Source organism: Miniopterus schreibersii (genome assembly GCF_964146895.1).
Source record: "Miniopterus schreibersii genome assembly, chromosome: 2".
Classification (NCBI taxonomy): Eukaryota; Metazoa; Chordata; class Mammalia; order Chiroptera; family Miniopteridae; genus Miniopterus; species Miniopterus schreibersii.
In genome coordinates this window covers 6,822,072-6,844,438 of record NC_138102.1, presented here as the reverse complement: position 1 = coordinate 6,844,438, position 22,367 = coordinate 6,822,072, and the positions used below count along the sequence as shown (strand labels likewise).

At 49.9% G+C, this 22,367-nt stretch overlaps 1 protein-coding gene across 2 annotated transcripts in view; it reads right to left on the bottom strand.

Moving 5' to 3' along the window:
• WWC2 (WW and C2 domain containing 2) overlaps positions 1 to 22,367 on the bottom strand; it is a 130,916-nt gene that overhangs the window by 24,042 nt on the left and 84,507 nt on the right. For both annotated transcript variants that reach the window (XM_081129100.1, XM_081129101.1), the window contains 10 exons: positions 19,046 to 19,175; positions 17,923 to 18,069; positions 17,228 to 17,301; positions 13,730 to 13,972; positions 8,104 to 8,193; positions 6,385 to 7,004; positions 4,064 to 4,193; positions 3,427 to 3,507; positions 3,262 to 3,348; positions 937 to 1,129 (listed from right to left, as the gene is read on the bottom strand). In XM_081129100.1, the coding sequence (XP_080985226.1) occupies positions 937 to 1,129; positions 3,262 to 3,348; positions 3,427 to 3,507; positions 4,064 to 4,193; positions 6,385 to 7,004; positions 8,104 to 8,193; positions 13,730 to 13,972; positions 17,228 to 17,301; positions 17,923 to 18,069; positions 19,046 to 19,175 (1,795 nt within the window). The remainder of the gene's footprint in view (positions 1 to 936; positions 1,130 to 3,261; positions 3,349 to 3,426; positions 3,508 to 4,063; positions 4,194 to 6,384; positions 7,005 to 8,103; positions 8,194 to 13,729; positions 13,973 to 17,227; positions 17,302 to 17,922; positions 18,070 to 19,045; positions 19,176 to 22,367) is intronic.

Here is a 22,367-nt window from a genome sequence, read left to right as displayed (position 1 = left end):
AAAAAAAGGTTAAAAGCTTTTATATTCCACCAAATCACACTTAGCATCCAGAATCTAAGTTAAACTGTACCTAGTGTAACACTATCGATTAACATATTTATTAACTCTATGGATGCTGACACAAGTCTATTATACTAAGCCTCTCTGACGCCTGACAAATCTGTTATCTTTGCTTCTTTCTAACTTTCTTTATTGTCAGGCAATGTCGGATATTTTTTATATACAGAAAAAGAAAGATTAATAAGAAATCTCCCACTCTTTTAAACTTTGTGCATTGTGAAACATGTGTTTCTGTTTCCTACCGTACTGCAGAGAAAGGTTCAGTTAGAGGCCCCCCCGTTTTATAACACATTTGAATACTTGCCTGGTGTGTAACGGTTTTCTGGTTATAATGCACAGCAGTGCGTTAAACTCACTATTAGTTGCACAGAGTCTTCTGCTTTAGCATTTAAATATCATAGGCCCTAAACAGCAACACACATCCTCCTAGAAGCTCTGCCACCGGGGCTGGGAGGAGCTGAAGGACTTAAACACTCAGTGTCTTACTCGATTTAAATATGTAACAATGAACTATGTAGGGGGCTGTGTGAGCACATTACCTCTCTAAGCAGTTCTTTATCTGAAAATAGGAGTAATCACACCTTTTTCATGAGACAATGTGTACCGAGCACCCAGCACGAGACGCGCACTGAGAGTAAACATGCTCCACGGTGACAGAGGTCACCGGTCAAAAAGAGCTTCTTTAGCCAAAGGGTCGAGACGGAAGGTATGTTTTACAGAAAATCACGATGTGTAAGCAGATGTGAGGGGTCTGGAGTAAAAGTGAAAACCCGAAATCACTCCTTCCGATGGAAACCGGAACAGCCACGGGTATGCCCGAGGCACTGGGCAGGTTTGTGGTGACATCGGGCTGGCAAATGGCAACTAGAAACCCACCAGGCACTCCTCCCTGCGGTGGGTGCTCACGCAGCACAGGTCCACCCGCAGCGTCTTCTGCTGCAAGGCCGTCTGGGAAATAGCCACTCGGAACATGTCATTGAACAGAAGGGACTCCGTGGCCGGGTGGACTTTTGTTCGAAACAGGCAGCTGACGTCCACCGAGGAGGGCAGCAGAGCAACCCTGAAGTACCTGCAGAGAGAGCAGACACCCGGGTCTCAGAGGCTCTTCAGCTGCCCGGCACTCACGGCTGCGGCCTGAAATTATCCGTAAGAGAGAAACCTGGGGAACAAGGAGCTCGGTATCAACAGAGCTTCGTCGCTGTCGTAACGGGTCTGTTCCTGCTCCGGGACACAGAGGCTCTGTCCCCAGCCTGCTGGTGTCTCCAGTGCCCGAGCATGGGCCCCAGCCTGCCACGCCCCCCGGGCCACAGCAAGGGCACATGACAGGAAGGTGACCGGGAGCAATGCCCTTGGGACAGATGAATCGAATGCCCCACCTTCCCATGTACAGCCAACTCCCAAATGGGTGATTTGTGAGCCTGGGAAGGTGGGGACACACTAAGCTGATACTGCTGACTTTGTCCCAAAGGAGACTCATCCTCAGTATTTAACAAGAGACGTCAGCAATCACGTCCCAGGAAGGGAACACATTTATCCTACTGGAGAAAAAGAACGGCTGAGGAGCACGTTGTGAAAAAAACTTAAAACAGATGAAATTCAACAGTCAAAAAAATCACTGTCTAGCACCTCAGAAATGATAAATTGTTTTAAGAGTCTTAGCTTTGCAAAATTCAGAAGAGTTAGAGAAAGAAAGAACTTCTGATACTGCTTCAAAGTGCGTTTTCCGAGCACACATTATATGAGGACGCACAATTCTTGGAAACAGCAGGAGATATTTTCTTTTAAATCCTGGGAAGAGAACACCCAATAAATCCCGGCCCCCACCCCCAGCCCCACTGCCAGGCCTGTCTAATTCAAGTTCTAAGAGAGGCCTCTCTCCAATGGAAAGGACCGTAAAGGCACATGTGGACTGAGGAATGTCTTATTATTTCTGTATTTATATAAACACTGATCATGGAGACGCAGTGCTAAAATCCAGGTGGATCTGGCCGCTGCAGTCGAGGCTGGAGGCTCGGCAGAGGTCCCTTTCTCTGCCCAGGGAGGCGGGTACTGGGGAGCAGGAACGCGGGAAAGAGCGTCTGCGTCTCCAGACTTCAGCTTTGCCCTGCACAGCGGCCGAACCCACTGCGGATCCTAAATGCTCCCGGGAACAGAGGCTGCTCCCGTCAGGGGCCGTCGGCCGGGAGAAAGGAGGCAGGGCTCGCTCTGCTCGGGCTCCTCCCCAGCCGGGGCCGGGGGCTCCTCACCGACACCCCGGCCAGTGCCGGCCACTACACCCCGCTGGCCGGGACTCAGTCAAAAATGGGCTCTGGCCCAGCCGGGCGTGGCTCAGCGGTTGAGATTCGACCTAGGATCCAGGCGATCAGGGTTCGATTCCTGGTCAGGGCACATGCCCGGTTGCGGGCTTGATCAATGACTCTCATCGTTGATGTTTCTGTCTCTCTCTCTCTCCCTCTCCTTTCCTCTCTCTGTAATCAATAAAGATATATTTTAAAAAAAAAAAAGAAGATTCCAAATTTGCATTAAAAAAAAAAAGGGTTCTGAAGTTAAAGGGAAAAAACCTGTTTCAGGGCTACTTCATCCTGGTCGTCACCTTCGGCAGTGTCATTATCTGGGCCACGGTGCTCCTGGGGGCACCCACACACTGTGTGGCGTCACGCCACCGCTTCCTCGGGGTTCACGGCTTCGTGAAGTGAAATAAACTGAGACAACTTTAAGGAACTTCTGGTCCCAGGGAAGGGAGTGTTGGATGATAAAAACATGAAACTGTTACACGCAGCACGACACCAGGTTTCCCAATGCTGTCCTGATAAATAAAATTTAATCACTCGCCACATTTTCAGGGGAAAGATCAGAAAATTCCTCCAAGCCAAGTGGTGAGCCGTCACGGCTCAGCAGTAACAAAAAGGTTAACTATTTCAAAAGATCACCCCCCACCCGAGCGTAACACAGGGTTCCTGGCTGAAGAGCGAGACAGAAAGTCTTACTCCCTATTCTTAATAATGAATCGGCTGAGTAACAACCAAAACCCAAAACGCTTTTTCGAATTTCCCTTTTCTCTCGCCTGTCTGTTGTCGCTAAGGCCTGGCCAGCCCCGCCACGTGTCTCCACGTCTCCGCCGGCTGGATCTCTTGATTACAGTGGAAAACTGTCACACGTGGGCAGTTTCAAGCTCATGTGCTCTCCACGGATTTTACTTACACTTTTGAAGTATGAGGTATCAGGAAGGCGTGAAGGTTCCGGAGTTGTGCTATAATCACCACGAAACTTGACCTTTTCGCATCGTATCTGTGGAAAGGGGAGCTGATGAAATGAGGGGAGAGCACAGGCTCCTAGAGGCGCCCCTCCCCGGGCACGCTCCTTTACCTGAGTCCGATCTGCACCTGGGCCGTCTCCACGACGGAAGCTTCCTCCTCGGTGTAAGTAACGTCTTCGGCTTCACTGGGCCTGGGCGCAGGGCGACAGCGGGCGCAGGAGGACAGGTTATTAATGGGGATCTCGGTGGCTCCGGGTACTGCCTGCCGCTTAATCAATCTGAATGGAAACCTGAATCACCAGCACCCCTGCATCCACCCCAACCACGGGCCGGTCCAGGGAGCGCTCGCTCTGAGATCTTCCATCACCTTGTCCAGAGGGGTCTGTCTCTGACCCTTCACGGGGAAGACTCTCTGATGCCCAACCTTCCTGAGCCTCCCTGGGGGACACTGCACCCCTGGACACATTCCAGCCTTCCAAAACCTACTCGGGGAGCTCGACGGGCCAAGCAGATGTGGGCGACCCCTCCAATTCTCATTCAAGTCAAGTTTTAAGTCTCAGAGAAGGTGAGGTGTCTGAGCACACCCGTGTTTTGGGGACACTGAGATGTCCAGGCACCCTGTTCCCTCAATGCTACAGCTGTGCCGCTGCAAAGAGCGGACTGACGGCAGGACATCCCAGCCTGTGACCCCCCCATGCCGATGGGGTGTGAGTGATGGGAAGCCCCCCTGCTGAGAGGAGCCCTTACTGTTTCACAAACGCCTCGTAGACCCCGCTGTCTCCAGCCACCGACTCGTCAGACACGGCGGCCGACACACACGCCGTCCTCTCCCCCAGCAGGTGGGCTCCTCTCCTTTTCGGTAACGACTTTTCCACATCTGAGGAGGGGAGAAGGGCAGCATTCATGAGGATTTCTTATTAGGAAAAGTTAAATATAAAACACACAGTTGGGTTCTGCCAGAACGAAATTCCCATCCGAGAAGCAAGGATGTTACTATTCAAACCGACAGGTGTGGGTGATTCAAGGCTTCGTGACTTATAAGGTTCCCAGGACAGCGGTTATTGTGGTCAACATCTGATGAAGAACAGGTTTTCCGTTGTCCTGAACCACTTTGAGGGGAGGGATGGCTGACACACATCCCCACTGGCCCCTTGCCTCCGTGTTTCAGGTAGTCGCTGCAGTTACCACACGCAGGGGAGAACTACCTGCCTCCCTCTAGAACCAGAGGTATTTCTAGAACCGAGAGCATCGAGCGCCTCAGTGGCAGGAAAGGACGCTCTGGCTGCCCCCTCGCCACATGCAAGTCTACATCTCCTGTAGAAGTTAGAGAAAAAAACTGTTTCACTTAGAGGACTGCTCACCAGCTAATACCATTAAGAAACACCTTTGTGTTGGCGCTGAATCTTGAGCACCAACTACCACTTGACTTTTATCTTTATATTCACACACCGGCATCCTGCGGCGAGCGAGGGGGTTCGCTCGGAGCTGTGCCCCTGTATAAAAGCTGGAAGCCTGTGGGGTCCTTTCATCCTCGGCTGGGCAGCAGGCACCGCCCTGGGTCCCCCCCCCCCCCCCCCGAGTCGTGACTGTACATGTTAGGATGCTTAGGCTTTAAGGCTTCAGATTAGGGCGCTGATTGCCGGCGGTGGGACCGCTTTTTCCTGGAGAATGAAGAGCCTTCTCTCCGCCCGCCCCCTGCGCGAGGTGAGGGTGATGACACCATTTATTGATTTCCCCCAGGAACAGCCCCGGCAGCTGGAGACTGACTCTGACAATGACAGAGACTGACTGTGGGAGGACTTTGGAGTGATTCCAGCTCTGTTTCTGTCGTCCGGCAGAGCCCGGTGCTAGAGAGCAAAGTGTATACAAAAGGGACTTGACTTCATCTGCATGAGACTCCAGGGCACAGGGGGGAGATGGCCAGCGTCACGGCCCTGAGCCACCCGCCCCCACCCGAGGTCAGACATCCCTGAATAGCCCGAGCGTTGGTGACCTGACGCGAAGAGCCAGGCAGCCGCACACAAACCACACAGCTGTCCTGCACCTGCCCCGGCCCCTGCCCCAGGCCCCCGGCAGGCGGGGTCTCAGTCCTCAGGATTCGAGACCACACAAACAAGGTGGGTTCTTCTAGCTCCTTAAACATCTGAACTGGCCAATCAAGTAATACTTAGAATTCCCAGGACCATAAATACCTATTAAATATGCTTCTTGAAACAGCAAGGAGACGCTTGCTAAGAGGCCTGTCCTCTATGCTGCGGACACGCAGTAACGCGGCTCTGAACAGGCCCCGGGGGCCAGGCTGAGCTGTATTTCCTGCTTCCTTCCAGGCTCCTGCTACAGCAGACCCCCTGCTCGGACCACACCCGTGACCGTGTGCCAACAAGGGTGCCATCTCGTTCTCTTTACAACCACACCCACCATGAAACAGCTTCTGCTTCACGGAGGAAAACAATCACGAGAAAGTGGAATTCTCCCCGTCTCTGCCTCTGAGCACAACTGCAGGAGGGAGGACTGTCTGCGGCTCCTTCTCGGCTGCAACTAGAAAGGGGGCCAGAAGGTGGCAGGGTGACACTGTTCCCCGCAACTGGCTTCCTGCAAGTCAGGCAGAAGGGGAGCGTCTGGCAGGAAACAAAAATTGTATTTGTAGAGAATTCCCTGGGCAACCTAACACGGAGCCCCGGTGCTAATGAGCTGGTATGCTAATTGCTTTGGTTTTCATCTGTTTTAGGCCGACTTTGAGAAGCAAACCCTTTCTCTGCCCTGTTCTTTCAGAACCAGAATCTGTTCGGAAGTATAAAGTGTGTCCACAGAGCACGCTCCTGCCACACACGCAGGGTGTCCAGACAACAGAGCAGGTATGTAATGATTAAATTATCACCAAGGGAAGGTGATTTTTATTTGATAAAGAAAAGATGTCTCCAGGGATATCATTTAAAAACTCCTTAGATGAAGCCAAACCAAAAAGAGCAGCAAAAACAAAAGTACCATTAGTTCACATGAAACAGTAACCTCCGATCATCCCCCTTAAAACAGCTACGCGGAGCACAGGCCAGCGAGCCCGCCTTTACCTGCAGCTCCTTCGTAGAAGGGCTCCCGGGCCCCTTCGGGCAGCCCTTTGCCCTCCAGCAGGGACTGGGCCGTGCCTCCCGAATCGGCGTCCAGCAGCATCTGACTTTCGCCGAGGCCCATGTCTGCGAAGTGGCTGCTCAGCTCACAGTCGTCAAAGTCAGAGGTGAACTGGTGAAGAGGGACGTCGTGGGGAGACATGGGAAACGTGCCTTCTAACACCAGGGGGGAGCCAGGAGGGGACAGGGAGGACAGGGAGGACCTGGAGGACAGGGACGTCACAGACTTGGGGGCCTCGGCCAGCGGGGGAGCGTGGCCTGCTGCGGCGGCCGCCGCCCCGCAGGGGCCGCTCTGGCCGGGCTGGCTGGGGGACTTGACCACTTCGTTCTCGTGGATGGTGGTGATGGGTCCGGAGGGAGTGTAGCCACCCTTTTCTTGCAGAAGGAAGTCCAGTTTGTACTGATAGTCCGCGTCCAGCTGGTCGCCCTGGCTGCTGTAGTAGAGCTCGCTGGAGCTGAGGGAGTTGAGCGAGCCTCTGCTGGAGGTGTTCAGGGACCCCCGGCTGGAGGCCAGGGAGCCCAGGCTGCTCCCCGACGACATGGACAGGGTGCTGGCGGAGAGGCTGCAAGAGGAGCACACACTGTAAAAACGGCTCGCCCAGGAAACCCGAGCACAGCCCTGCTGGCGCCTCCAGACCCCGCGAGGCCCGGAGCGTCCTCTGTGGCGGGGCAACGAGCTCGCTGTTAACCCACGGATCTCTCGGTTTCTCCACGGACACTCCCGACCCGGCTCTCTAGGTGCTCCCTAAGCAGCAGTCCTACCCTTACTAAAAATCGTCCCCCTTCGCAAAACTTACAAAAAGAGGGGACAGGATCAAAGACCCATTGACAGATCTACCTGCACAGGCATCCAGAGGCAAGTGTGCGATTCAAAGTACAGAAGGGGGCAAACGGGACACAGTAGGGAAGGGGGCAAACGGGACACAGTGCGGGAGGGGGCAAATAATATAAAGTATATAAGGGGGTAGATAGTAAAGAGTGTTAGTGCAGTCACTTTGCTTAACAAATAAGACTTTATATTTGCGAGAGAAATAAGGCAAGCTTATTAGACAAAGAGGTTACACAATGGGGCTCATCCATCTTTCCTCTCCTTTGTGTATTTTTTTAAAAAATACGTCTTTATTGATTTCAGAAAGAGGAAAGGAGAGGGAGAGAGACAGACAGAAACATCAATGATGAGTCACTGATCGGCTGCCTCCTGCACAACCCTGGCTGGGGATCGAGCCCACGACCCGGGCATGTGCCCTGACCGGGAATCAAACCCCGATGTCCTGGATCCCAGGTCGATGCTCCACCGCTGAGCCACGCCCGGCCGGGCTCTGTGTGTGTATTTAGAGTGAATATGTTCTCAGATGAATCTGCCCACTAACTTTTTAAAAGAAGGGCTGATGTGGAGAAAATAGGTCATTTTCCTCAATATGTAGTGAAGCTAAAAGGTGCTTGCTTCCCACAACACGTTTCAAATGTTTTCCAAACGTGACCTTGAGGCTCATGAAAGAAAAATGTATTCAGCATTAAGTGTGGCCACTCAAGTTTTAATTGTACTCGTGTATGTTCTTTTCTTTTGAACAGTTGAACATAAGGAGAGAAGTAATCAAAGATGGACAGAAACACGCCTGGATGTTGTCAGGAAAACCTTCCCCTCGAGAATGGGAGACTTGCCTTTTAAGCTGTGAATGCAGGTAAGTCGTTAATTTGGTCGTTTCTTCGAGTTTCTGGAGCAGCTCTTTCCTTCGCTCTTCCAGTTTCAATCTAAGAGAAAAAACAACAGGAATGAATCAAATTTCCAAGTGATTAGGATACAGCATGAAGCTGAAGGGAAAGAAAAGATTCTTATCACAGGAACATTACGGACCACAAGGGGCAGCGCCAACGAGCTCAGGAAGGGAGGCGGGCCAGCGTCCACAGCCACGGCCGCTGGGCGGCCCACAGCAGATCTCAGCGTACCTGAGAACATCTTAAATTGGGTTTCCTAAAATTGTCATCAATGGGTGAGAACCCTCGTGCTCTTATGAATTATGGAAAGAGAGTGAAAAGGAAAACAAGACGCCAACCAAGATCAGACTCCCACGGGCCCGTGCCTGGGATTATGTTACTAAAACAACTTAACGGTAAAAACAGAGAATCCTAAAAGATCATCCTGGATGCTGAATTTGGTTGAGACGGTGCCAAAATAATATTTAGTGATAAAAATTCCAATCTTAACTTGGTGAGAATTTTAGCGATTAAGGAATGAGTTAGTCTAAACTGTTTATGCAGGAAAAAGACACAAACCTGATCTCCCCTCCTGTCTACAGTACCTCTCATCACCTGCACCAGGTCATCCTGAAACTCCATCCACCCAACTCCAGCTGCACCCGTGTTTGAGGTTTTGGAAAATCAGAGTATTACTGAACTATGTACTTGAATAAGTCATCTGAAAATACACTAAGCAGCCAGGGGTCTGTGCATCGTGGAGACAGGCCCACTCATGGTGGGCAACGAGCTGCAGGAGGGAGCCCCGAACACTACAGGCTCTAGGCCTGGATGTGCTGTGCTGGTTGTATATCCTTAGGAGAGTCACTCAGTCAGGCCTCAGCTTTCCCATCTGTGAAATGGTGAGCACGTCCTGCGGAGCCTGCCCGGGGGCTGCAGAGAAATCAACGGAGAGTGTGCACACGAGGCGCTCTGCAGACATCAAACCAAAGCCTCCCTGTTCAAAGCCTCGCCGCGCCCTGTGAGGTGGTGATATAAAAATTAGCTACTCTTCTTTGAAGAAAAGGAAAATTTCCCTAATTTCCAGCTTCTTTGAAATGTTATGTATGTTTTAGGCAGTAAGAAAACATGCCCATATTTTATTTATAGGTATCTATCCTTTGATGTGACACCAACACAATTTCATTATATGTTAAAATAAAAAAAGTAATTCTTGTCATTTTGTTTAGTACTTCAAAGGGTGATAAATTCTTAATTTGCGGCTTTCAAAGGTGTGTTTTGAAAAGGGGTGCAGTCCGTATTTTTAAAATCTCTTCAATGTAAATAAAAACTCAATGAGGAAAAATATTAATACAAAATAGATGAAAGGAAAAAACGTCTGGAGAAAGCTCCGAAAGCTCCTCAAACCCATGTCTTCTGAAGCAGAAGCACTTTCTAATGAAGTTTTAAAACTAAACAGTGCGTCAACATAGGAGGGCTTTTCCGGCATGTTAAGGAGGCTGCAGTGTAGTACGACATCAGAGTGCTTCATGCTGAAATTTAAAATCCCGTCCCAGCCTGGCCAGCGTGGCTCAGCGGTTGAGTGTCCTCCCGTGCACCAGGAGGTCACGGTGGGATTACCGGTCAGGGCACATGCTGGGGTTGAAGACTCCCAGTAGGGGACTTGCAGGAGGCAGCTGATGGATGACGCTTCTCTCTCATGGATGTTTCTATCTCTCTACCCCCTCTCCCTTCCTCTCTCTCTCTCTAAAAAAAAAAAAAATCAACAAAAACATATTTAGAAAAAAATCCTGTCCCAGTCACAAGCGATGGTCCCCTGCCCTCCCTGCGATGGCCCCAGTGCCACACTTCCAGCCTTTTCGTGGTTACTGTGAACTTCCGAGGCCTGGCTCCTGGGCTCTGCTTCGAATGTTTCCCACTCAGACCCAAGCTCGTGGAAGGCAGCAGGGCTCCCCCCTCTTACCCGGCTGCCTGAAGAGCCAGCATCCCTCCCCAGCACTCCCCTGGGTGGGGGTCTAAGCCACACCTTCACCGGGAGAAGCAACATGAAGGCACCGGGGAGACGGGCCCGGCTGGGAGCGCTGCGGCTGTCCTCAGTTGGGCACTCTTGCCCCCGTCTCTGATGGCATCAGGGAGCCTCTCCTAGTAGGGGCCAGGAGTCTTCCTCAGGTGCCAGGTTCCTTCATAGGAAGCGAGCTCCCCAACTTCCTCGGGGCCAGGAGTTAGAAGAAATTGTTCCAACATCAGCCCCTTCAGGAGGGTGCACACCTGCCTCTCAGCTCTTGTCCCATCTCTGCCCTCTAGTCCTCCTGGGTGGGACAGTCTTCTCGACCTGGTCCCTAAGATTCCTCCTGCTGCTCCACACGATCCCCTCAGCTGCCCTCCGCAAGGCCAAGGCAGGTCCCCCGCACCCTGCTACCAGCCCTCGGTGTCCGGGGAAGGGACGCACCTGCCTGCCCTCTGACTCCGACCATCCAGAACTTTCCACGTAGGGACATTTTCAGGTCACCTATTGAGTAGTAAATCCCTCTTCCATTAAAAAAATAAATGACACTCGTACCCCCACCTACTTGCTTTAAAAGTTTTCTCAGGATCAGCGGCAAAAACATTTATACAGTCACGTGGCACTCGAGGGGGGTGCGTTCTGAGAAATGCATCGTTACTCCCTGCTGTGCACACACCGCCAGGTACTTACACGGGCCCGGGCGGTGCAGCCTACACCCCCAGGCTCTACGGCGCCACCTGCGCTCCGGGGCCACAAGCCTGTGCTGCCCGTTACTGCACCGAACAACGCGAGGTTAGGTCACAAGAGGAAATGCTGCGAACAGGACACACAGTAAACACGGGAGCCAAGAGGCTATTGATGACGTAACCTTTTTTTTAAGTGCTTTTTTTTGGAAGTGTTCTAAAAAATGTTGGCTCTTAACAGTAAACTTTTTAAAAGTACTTTCTAGAGTACACTCAAATGTAACAATAGAAAGTATAGCATGGTAGCCCGGCCGGGCGTGGCTCAGCGGTTAAAAGTCAACCTAGGATCCAGGCGATCGGGGTTCGATTCCCGGTCAGGGCACATGCCCGGGCTGTGGGCTGCAGCCGATCAATGACTCTCTCATCATTGATGTTTATATCTCTCTCTCTCCCTCTCCTTTCCTCTCTCTGAAATCAATAAAGATATATTAAAAAAAAAAAAAGTACAGCATGGTAAATACCTAAAGCACCAACAGTCATCTATCACCTTTACCAGGTACTGTGCACTGGACATAACTGCATGCGCTGTGTTTTTTTACGACTGGCAGCGCAGTAGGTCTGTTTACACCAGCATCACCACAATACCTGAGTAATGTTTGCGCTGTGACGTTATAAAGCCTACGACGTCGCCAGGTGGTAGGATTTTTCAGCTCCATTATAATTTGGGGGACCACCGCTGTATATGTGGTCTTCTGTTGACTAAAATGCCCTTATTTGGTGCATGACTCTAATTAAGAAATAATTAAGACACCTTGGCAAGATAAAACCTCTAAGATTTGTGAGAAAGTGGGGAGCAATGTTAAGATCTTAGCAGTTACAGAAAAGCACAGGGTTTAAGGCATCACGGTAACTGAATGAAAAGACTGTAGAAAGCCCCACACTGCACAGCCTCTTTCCGCCTGAGAGCAGCTTCTCTGTGGATCCCGCGCTGAGCAGACCCCTCTCTACGATGCGCTTCACCGTCACTAGGTGGCGGGCGCAGTCACCGCTGTCCGGGGCTGGCGGCGCTGCAGACCGCGGGCAGGCACAGGCCTCACACAGCCGCTGAGCATCCATGTGTCTCCGACAGTTATTATATATGTGCAAACCAAAGTTTAAAAACCAATGTCTAAGCGCTTAGGAACAAAGCATATTTTTAATGTTACTTCATCATTTTTAAGGTCTAACCCTAATAAAAAAGATAAAACATCATGCCTGGAAAACTGATTAAAGCAAATAAACAAGTGCCTGCTTTTCTCTCTCTCAGGACACATCTAAAGGCTGTTTCCAGGCCCGTCCCAGACCCACAGACTAGAGCAGAGCAGCGGAGATGGACTCAGGACCTCAGACAGGTGTGAACAGGTAACATTTAGTAAGTGCTACACATCACACAGATACCACTGGGGTTTTACACGTGAGCCGCATGAAGCTGCCCATTTCTTCATAGTTACTGATGATTATCAAACTTTCATCCTAGAAATTTAAGTTATCCAAGCCCAGACACCCACCACATCAAGGAATTCGGGAAACGACTGAATTCGGCCTCACACCCCCACTTTTGCTCCCTTTGGTCTTTGTTGGATGCGTCTTTACCTGGCCAGCCTCACTCACGTCCACCTCGGGCTGAGCCTTCAATCGGCTCCTCCAGACGGAAGAGCAGGAGGGGAAGGGAAAAGGGGGCAGGTGAGGGCGACGAGAATTACTTAGGACAGTGCAAGAATGTCACCTGCAGAGGCTTCCTCTGGTGATATTTTTTCATGCTCCCCAAAGCTGTGAGGCTCTAGCTGTGCATTATCTTGACCAACGTTTTCACTCACAAAAGTCAGTTCTCCCAAAGTGGTTAAACTCAGGGTAGGCAAGTCCAATGTTACGGCCTCACCTGAATCTCAAGTTTCTTCCTTCACTGTCCTCCCCACCACTTTTCCAATGTTTTGATATTATGTAGACATATCACCTTAAACACGTATAGAGCACAAGCAATTAGAAGGCAAGAAGCCAAGAAGTCAAAAAAAAAAATAAAGCAAGTGGATTATGACCGGGTATTTTGAAGTTACTTCCAGGTAGCTGGGAATTACGTGACTGAGTTTCATTCCTGTCATTCTGGGCTGGACGCTGCTCCTCACTTGTTGGCCCGAGGGTGTGCGCTGGTTCCAAAGGGCCACCTGGTCTACGGGTGACACAGGTGTCCGGCCGTGTCGGTCATCAGGTGCAGATGTGCACCTGTCAGGCTGACGCCTGCTTCACAGTCCAGCAGGTCTGATTACAGAGCTGGTTTTTTAAGATTAAATAATTGATTTACACATTCCCACAGAGATGGGAAAATTGCTTCAAAGGTTTCCCTCACATTTCACCTAGTCTGGAGGAGGGCGTCAATGGACAAACAGAATCCAAGGGAATGTGCTGGGACCCGGTACGGCGTGAGAGGGAGAAGCTGTCCTTTCCTCGGGAGATGAACAGGAATAAATGTTTGCATTCCTGCGAGCAATAAAACCCCGAATAGGAAGCTCCGGCTGCTCAAACAGTCCCGATCACCTTATCAGGGCGCAATGGTTTATAGCTATTGTTACCAGCCACCTCCGAGGCCCGCATTAGGCCCTGCATTCCTGGTGTGACATGTGGTCTTTAGTTATTCAGCACCTGTCAGGGCATTTTCACAACTTCATGTCCCCAACAGGCCCAGAGGGACTGCGGGGCGCAGGGGGCAGGTGGAGGGGGCGCTTGACTGCTCTACCCAACGAAAGCCCTTTGTGCTGGCTCCCAGCCCACTGAGAACAGAGCACCTGAGACCACCACAGACCGGGGAGATGGCACCGGCACACCTGAGACACACCCCAGGATTCCCTGGCCCGGCCCCAAGGACACCAACCTCTCGGCCAGCGCCCGGCTGGGCGCGCCCCTCACGGACAGCAGCTCCTCCTCCAGCCGCTGCCGGTCGGCCTCCAGGCGCTCCAGTTCGTCTCGCGTGCGCTTTTGCGGAGTGACAAACTGAAGCTCTTTCAAAAGTTCTTCTTTTTCATGAATCAGCATCAGCTTCTCCTTCTCAATATCCAGCGCCCCGGGCCAAGCCTCACTGTCCAGTTTCGACAACTCAATTTTCAGGTTGGCCATGCTAAAATAAAGAGAGGAGAGAGGTGTGCGTGAACTCAGAACCCCCAGGAAAGAGAAAACACGAACCGGGCCTAGTCGGGGGGTGGCTGCTGAGTCTCCTCTGTGAGCCTCACCAGAGGGGTGATCGCCTGGGATGAGCGAGCAAGAGCAACACCTGCACTCCAGTCTTAGCCTGGCTCTGCACTCAGCTGTCACTCCGTGTCATTGTCCCCCCTTTAAAATCTGAGCGAGCACACCCCGACTGAGAAAAGGGTTCAGGCCAAAGCGCACAGACACTCCAAAGCAGAGAGCCCTGGGAACCCCGGGCAGGTGATGGGAGGGAGGCCTGGGGGGCCTCCACCAAAAATCCCAAGGTGAAAGGTACCCGAAAGGCCACTAGTACAAATTCTGGTCCTGTAGGTAAGACGCTGTCCCCCAGTGAAATGGCCGTCCCAGGGTAGGCCGGGCAGCAACTAGGACACGACCCAGTCAGGGAAGGAAGAGGGAGAAGAGCCGCGACTGGCCAACCAGGATTAAGACAGCCCATCAAGGCTCCACCGTCACCAAGCAAAGGGGCAAGGGTGCCGCCTCCACCGAGCTCTCCTCAGCTCTCCCCCTGCAGGGAGCTGATGGGCGTCCACCCCCCGTATGGAGCCGGCACCGTGGACTTCACTGCCCTTGACCTGGTCTCCTCTGCACACAGACACCGGGTGGGTCCCCAGCAGCGCAGGCACCACTGGAGTGACCGCAGGGGCTGAGGTGAGGGGACGGCGTGGGGGGAGGAAGGAAAAGCGGCAGAGGGGAGCTCGACCGGTTTCACAGTGTCGCCTGACGGCAGGTCTCTCTGTCTAGAGCTCACTCACGGTCAAGGGAACTCTCGATTCACTAAGATGCTCTGATGACCTGCATCAAATGACTTGCACCGCGGCCCTGCGGGGACGATACGATTGTCCACTAGGTCAATGGCACGTGTCTGTGTTCCATAAGCACAAGACCACGGTCAACTATGAACACAGCTGGCGTTGGTACGGGGACACCAATTCCTATAAAAATCGTTGGGATTCTTTTGTCTGTAGTTACAGAACACACCAGAATATGAAAAACAGATAGAAAGGGGATGAATTCTGTTTTTTCATTTTGGTGGAAGAAGTTGTAGAACAGAAGAAAAAAGGTGAACAAGAAACGTTATCAGGACAAAGATGGAAGGGGTTCCACATTCTCGGTCTATAAGTTTTGTGTTTTAGCTGAAGGTAAAGTTGCTCCTTCAACAGGCACTGCGTCTATAATGTGCTTCCGATTTTCCCCCACCGTCGGCATTTATGATAGATGTAACATCAGCTATTCTTCAGCTGCAACCACAAAAGCATAAACAACTGTCTCAATGTCCTGGAAAATTAATCATCAAGATGCTAAATAAGCATGATATTATCAGCTTCATTAAGCACATAACACAGGCCCGAGGAGAGCGCGGGCGGCAGAGAAACACAGCCGCCTCTTTATTCAGAGGCGAGGGAGAAAACGCACTTTCAACATATGCACAAGCCCTTGAGATTTACCTCTCGTCAGCATCACTAGTAACTTTAAAATAAAGCCCCGAATTAGGTAACAGAACAGCCAATGCGACCAAACAGAAAGATCCAGTGTCTTAGGTTTCGACGGGATGGAGTTAACCAAGTGACCTGGGAGCAACAGTGCAACGAAGGAGAGAAAGGCACCTCTGACCCCTGAGACCAAGCATCAGGCAGGTGTTGGATTTTATGCAGAAAGGGTGCTCCAATCTGGGGAACAAAACAGGAAGATTTGGGGGACACCTAGGAGACGTGCTGTGCAAGCCCCCGATGGAGTAAACTGGCAGGGACCGAAGTAAAGTAAACACAGAAGCTGACCAAAGGGAGGTCGAGTCGAGCCCCAGGAACCGAGCCTGTGAGGCCTGGCCCTCAGGTTAATTCTGAGTGTGGCCGTCCTTCAGGAAACCAGGCACCAACCCTGGGGCTGTTACCGCAGAGCCCAGGGGTTCTAACTGCTGGAGGCGTGGTGTGCTCACGACCCGGGGGCTGCAAACAGCCTCCTGGAGGCTTCTGTGTCCCGGGACCACAAAACCACGGAGCGAGCCCCAAGCCTTAGCCTCAGCACTGAGAAGCAGACCATAAACTATACAAAACTTTTCCTCACTTTGGGAAACTTACAACCTGCCTGAAAAAAATTTATAGGCGTTAAAATTAGTCCAGTAAGATGTTGTTCAGAGACCGAGTGACTTGCTCAATCAAGCTCATATGGTTAATAATTTGTGGAGCACAGCTTAGGGCTCTTTCAGGAAATCCAAGAACCAAGTCATATTAGTAACAGAGGCTACACAGAGGCAAATACTGCATTTAGGCAGATCAAATAATTACTCTGTTAAGGCCAGATAACCTCTAAGAACCCTGGCTCATTACTTATGAAGTATCATCACCACCAGTAACAATGGATAGCCTTCAGTGTCCATCCAGCGGTCTTCCCTACGGCAGGAAACCAGGACGCTCCAGCAGGTTCTCAGCCGAGCTCTTCATAAGCTCACGAGGAGCAACGTGATAAACGTCTCTCACCCCTGCAGAGCAATAACGCAGCCCCCCACCCGTGTCTTCCTAAATGATGTATCAATAGCATTTTAAAATCTTAAAAGGAAAATAGTGGTATCAGCTGTATTCGTATGACTCACTCCCTCACCTACACCATGAAAACAGGTTGAGAGCGCCTGCCAGGTAAGAGCGGTGAGGTCTCCTAGGCCTGCTGAACGCAGAATCGAGAGGTAAAAAAAGAGAGCACTGGGAGTAACAGGAGTCCACGAGGTAAAGAAGTCAATGGGCCAGACACCTCAGCACCTTCAAGGACATTAGCCGGAGTCCCCCCTCAAACAAAGGGACACACTGAAAGCTATTTACCTGAGAGCCCGTGCACGGCCACCCACTCCTGTACCTGAGCCACTGTGTCCCGTTCCTACCCTCGCCCTGTTAACCGTAAGCATCATACAAGCTCAAACCTTCTTTCCTCCAGAACAGGGGATAATTTCCTTCCCACACTTATCCTGACTTCTCCATGCCCTCCAGCTCTGCGGGCGGGGAGGGGAAGGAACGGCGAGCAGAGGGGCCTGCAGCCCTGGGGATCGGAGCCCAGCGCAGCCTCCGCGGGAGCGTGTGGGGAGCGCCAGCAGGTGTCACTGCAGGAGCGGGGATGGACTGGGGACGCCACCGCCGCTGGAGCCCACTGACCGCCGCGCCGGGCCGCTGCCCAGGGTTACCTTCTCTTGGCTTCTTCATACTGCAGGCTCAGCCTGACCTTTTCAGCTAAATTCGATCTACTTCTCACTCCGATCTAGTGAAAAACAGAAGGGACAAAGTCAATGAACTCTGCTCGTGAATGAAGCTAAGCTCCTCCTGTTTCTGGGACGAACGAGTCACTGCAAAGCTTAAGGAGGGGGTCCTGACACTGAGACACCGGTTGAAAAAGGCACTGACTTTATGGTCTCAGAAGGGGCAAAACATTTCTTTTGAATTCAAGTCTGTCTGTCTTTCAAAGACTTTACCATCATTTTCTCCACACATTAAATTCAAGATTAAAAAAAATACCAGGTAAATGTTTCTGGGACCCCACAGTTTATGAGGGGTGTGCAGGTCAATAAACTTTATGAACTGGAACTAATTTCCTCATAACTAGGAGCCAAAATTTTCAGCATAATTTAGCTTTCGACTGCATAAAATAGGAACTAAATAACTTCGAAAAATAATTTTTCAAACAGTTAAGCCATACTGTTTGATCTCAAACTGTTTTGCTTTAACAGCAAATAATTCGAAAAAGCGTAAGAGAACCTGAAAACTACTGGGAACTCGTTGCAGATCTGCTGGTGGAACCCCAAATGGGACAACACACACCCCTGCTGTAATTACGGCCGGTCCAGGCCAGCGCCGGGGCAGCCTGTCCGCAGGCGTGGCTTACCTCTCCGGAAATGCTTGTCTGGGACCCGGCATCAAGGGTCTGTCTGGAGAGAGACAGATGGGAGTTCACGGGACTGGATCTCAGGTCTGGCTCCGATCTGCCGATGCTCTGATCCAGGTGAAACCGCTCCTGCAGCTTAGCAAGGCTCTGTCAGGAAACGTGGAGGACGTCAGAGAGCTTAGCACGTAGGAGGGAAAAACGCCCCCACCAGGAGGAATTAATTGATCCTGATATTTTAACTTCTCATAAGAAATTAGAACTATCAGAGATCTGTTTTTTGGGTTTTTTTTTTACCCAACTTTCTCTATTTTCTTTCAAAGGGATATTTATACAAAATACATCTATAAAAGGGATGGAACTTAAATGGTCACATCAAATAATACATCACAGAAAAGAACCAAGAAACTGTTTAGCGATGTTGGGCAAGTCTTTTCTATTTTTTCATCCGTGCAGTGAAAAGATTAGTATTTTTCAAACCTACCTGTGATGACAATGCACTCAATCAATTTAGGTCATGACCAGTTTTCTAAAGAAACAGAACGGACTAGAAAATGAAATCTGAGTGGGTATTATTTCTGTGAAATTTGTTTTGTGTGTATCTATAGGTAAAGATATTTGTGTGTTAGTGGGTTTTGGTGTAACGTATATTTTTTACTGTGTGTTGTGGCCAAAGAGGTTTAAAAGTCACAGAAGATACCTACTGTCCCTTCCAGCTCTACTGTTGATTTCTGCATCTACTAATTAATTATTTTATGTACTTCTGTCATTAAAAAGGAATCTAATCTTTTAATTTAATCTGGCCTGTGTATAAACCCAAAGTTTAATGGAAGAATCAAAGATGACCTAAAATTGCTGATTTATAAGATTCCACTGTAACTTTGTTCAAGTTCCATGAACTTTTGTCACAGGACCTACATATGTTATATGCGTGTCAGGAATCACTGCTCTAATCAGCAGGGTCATTGTGAAGCAAAAGCAGAATACATCCAAGTAAAGTCTTGTATGTGTTATGTCTATATTAAGACCACGCTTTCTGGAGCAAGACCAGCTAGCTGGGTGTGAACCGCAGTCCTGCCGGCCCAGAAGGCAGGGGTCTGACCTGACGAAATGGCCCATCGCATACCTGCATCAAGTCCTGTTTTTCTTTCTCTCCTGAGCTAATAGCCTTTCTGATGGACTTCAGCTCTGTGAGAATGGCTTTGGCTTCGCTGAGTTCATAGCCACTCTGGCCACCAGACATTTTTTTATCAATTCTGTTAAAAGAAGAAAAAAAGAGAGAAAGAAAAAAATTAAAGAATGACTGAGCACCAGTGAGACAGGAGGAACTGGTGTAGGGTTGTCTTCGCTGGCTGGCTGCTGTAGTCCTCGGCTCTCACATGCTGCGAGCGTCCTTCTGAGCGGCTAGTTTCTCCTCCTGTCTCCTCTAACCACGTCCAGCTAACATCCCTCCCGCCTCCCACCTCCCGCCTTGCCCAGGCCCTTTCTAATCACTTTCAGGCCCAGCCTTTTTGCCCTCAGTCTGTTTGGCTCATCCCACTGCCAGCAGAGCTCAAACCTCATCCTAGGCTTTCCTGATCCACCCTGACAAAGTTCAGGAGGCGGGGAACGATTAAGCAGAGGGACAACCACAGGGACTCCGGGATTCACCACAGGGACTCCAGGATTCATCCCTGCGCCCGAGTTTTACCTGCAGAATGTCTGCAAAACCCAGCACGTGCCTGCAGCCCGAAGGCCCCTCATACACGGTAGCGATTATTACTCACCCTAGCAAGCACCCTACCCTACTGGACTGTGCAGTTAGTTTCTCCTTCCTTTCAAATACACCAGGTATATTTATTCTGTATTTGTAACGGTTATGAGTCGGGGTAAAACTGCTTGCCTTGCCGAATGAGTTCAAGTCCAGGAATAAGTCAGGAGGGGGCAGATGAGCTCACTCGTCAACCACCACTGAATAAAGAGTCCTCCCTGCAGCCTGCTCTGCAAACGTCCTTACGGTCCACATGGCCACCCTGTGGACGTCATGGAACCTGGCTGTTTGGGTTTGAAGGGCCCAACCCACGTGCCCACTTCTTCCTAAACGAAGGTTTAACAGTTCCTTCACCCTCGCTCTCCTGGCTCGCCCACCGCCTGCCCAGGGTGCGCGGCAGCCACGGCGAGCTGCCCAGGTGTCCACTACGCCCCCGCCCCGCAGCTCTCCTCGGGACACAGCTGCAGTCTCGCCCACGGAGAAAAGCCAGCTACTGAATCACAGAAAACTGGCTCTGAGCTCCTTGGGTTTAAGACATTTAATGATTTGTATTTGTTTCAATGCGACTGTATAATCTGAAAAGACCAACAACAATGCCATCTTATCCACTCTTCCAAAGTTTACTCACACAAGTGCAGTGTGGAGACAACCTATTTTCCAAGTACTAGTTTAGTAAATATTTTATGCTGTTGAATGAGCAATTAAAGTCTTAAAGAACCTAAGAAAAGAAAATAAATCTCATCATGAGATCATTTGATAACAAAGTGCAATGAATGAAATCACTGAACGAAGCACACACAGTGTTTGGGGTGGGAGGGGACCCTGCCAGTCTCTTCCTCCAAATGAGGAAACCGAGGCCAGAAAGGTGAGACGAACTTAGCCCCTACATCACCTAAACACTGGGCTGGTCAGGTGACACCTTCAAAACAACAGACTCGGGCTCGGGCCCTATGACTTTTACACTTAGAATATTTGATTAAAACACTGGAAGCACTTTGGATATTCGTTAATTTTATCTGGGAAGGGATTTTTCAGGGAAATCGTTGAGTCCTTAATAGTTGAGGCAAAAAACTTATTTTGATTTTTAAAAAACCTGTGCGATTTCATGAAATAGCTAGGTGTCTCAAACTGTGTCAAAGTGAATTTCTAAAGCCCAGGTAATTTTTTCCTATTTGGGTAAAAACTTCAGAATTTAACAGTGAAACAAATCTTTAATTCAGAAATCAACTTTAACATTTGAAAATAAAAAAGCAGGTAAGCTGTTTTCAGGAATTAACTTTACCTTTTAAAAATAAAAGCAGGACTGCTTCAAGATGGATAATTTAAATTTCAGCGAGCTTTAAAAATAGATGACAATTTCCTGGCTATCTCGGCTCCACCGGATGAATATTGAACCTGACGAGAATGGGCCGCCTCAGCCTGGCATCCACCAGGGAGCCCTTCTGGTCTTTCCTCCCACTCCTGCCTCCTCTGAGCCTCTCTGCCCTCAATGTGGCTTTTCCTTCCCTCCCTCACTCTCCCTTTCCTCCTCCACTTTTCATCTGACACCTCTTTTCTCTTTTGACCCTAACTGGCAATATAATAAAATATGAGCATTATTTGCTGATTTTTAAAACAAAGTACTGTGTTTTTTGTTCTTAATTTGAGAAATGCCATTTTATACTTTTCCCTGAAAAAATAAAAAACAACATTTTGGTTTGTGTGCACCCTGCAATGAATTGTTACCTACATCTTAGTCTCTTCTGGAAGAGAAGAGATTGCCATTTGCAAGCCTTCCTTGCAAAAGTAAGTCCCCCTGGAGCTAGGCCACCTTAGAAAATGTGTGTGCTCTCTTGCTGGGGGTCCCAGCCTTTTCCCGGCCAATTCCGAGTGAATGCTGGAGGCGGCAGAGTGGAAATATGGCCTGACCTGGTCTCCAGCTACACACACGGCACTATCGCTTAGGCCAAGGTCAAACGTGGGACCAGAGAATGACCGAATGAGTAACTAGAGAGTAAAACCACATACACTCATCCGGCATAAAAGATCGTGCCGAGGAAAATGAAAGCCCGGGTTTAAGTTACACTGTAATTCCAGGCTCAACAAAAATGTCTCATTCTATTGTGAATAAGTGAAAAGTTGCAAAAGCAGTGGGATTCTATTTAAACATTTTCCTGAAATACACTTTCTATCCCGACCCCAAGTAAAAGTCCCCTTAGAGCACCAGGAATACGGTTTATTGAAGAGTATGGTCGCTGGGTTCGATCAATTACTATTCAGTGTTCTAGGAGCGAGGTGGTTAAGGTCTAAGTGAAAACAGCTTAATTTTGTCGCCAGGGGAGATAGAGACAGAGGCCGCTGGGGTTAGATACCATATCTCTCTGCTCTCGGTTGGAGGGATCAGCATCATTGCAGGAGAATGCCGGAGTTTTTACAACAAATGGCTATTGTTTTCTTGTGGAATGTTATTGACAGATTCTTAAACATGCCTCAGATTCCTATAAAAACTGCTTGCAAGCAAACTGCTTTGAGACAATGTGGCATTGTTTCATCAACAGAACAAAAACAGCAAGTTTGGCTAACCTTTAACCCCCGGTGGTGACGCGGGTTATGATTTCACGTGCCTGAAAAACGGTTAACGTGCGGCTAAACATTCCACGGTGCTCCTCTAATCTGTCTTCTCTCCCCACTCTGGCCACAAAGCCCCCCTTTAGGCTCT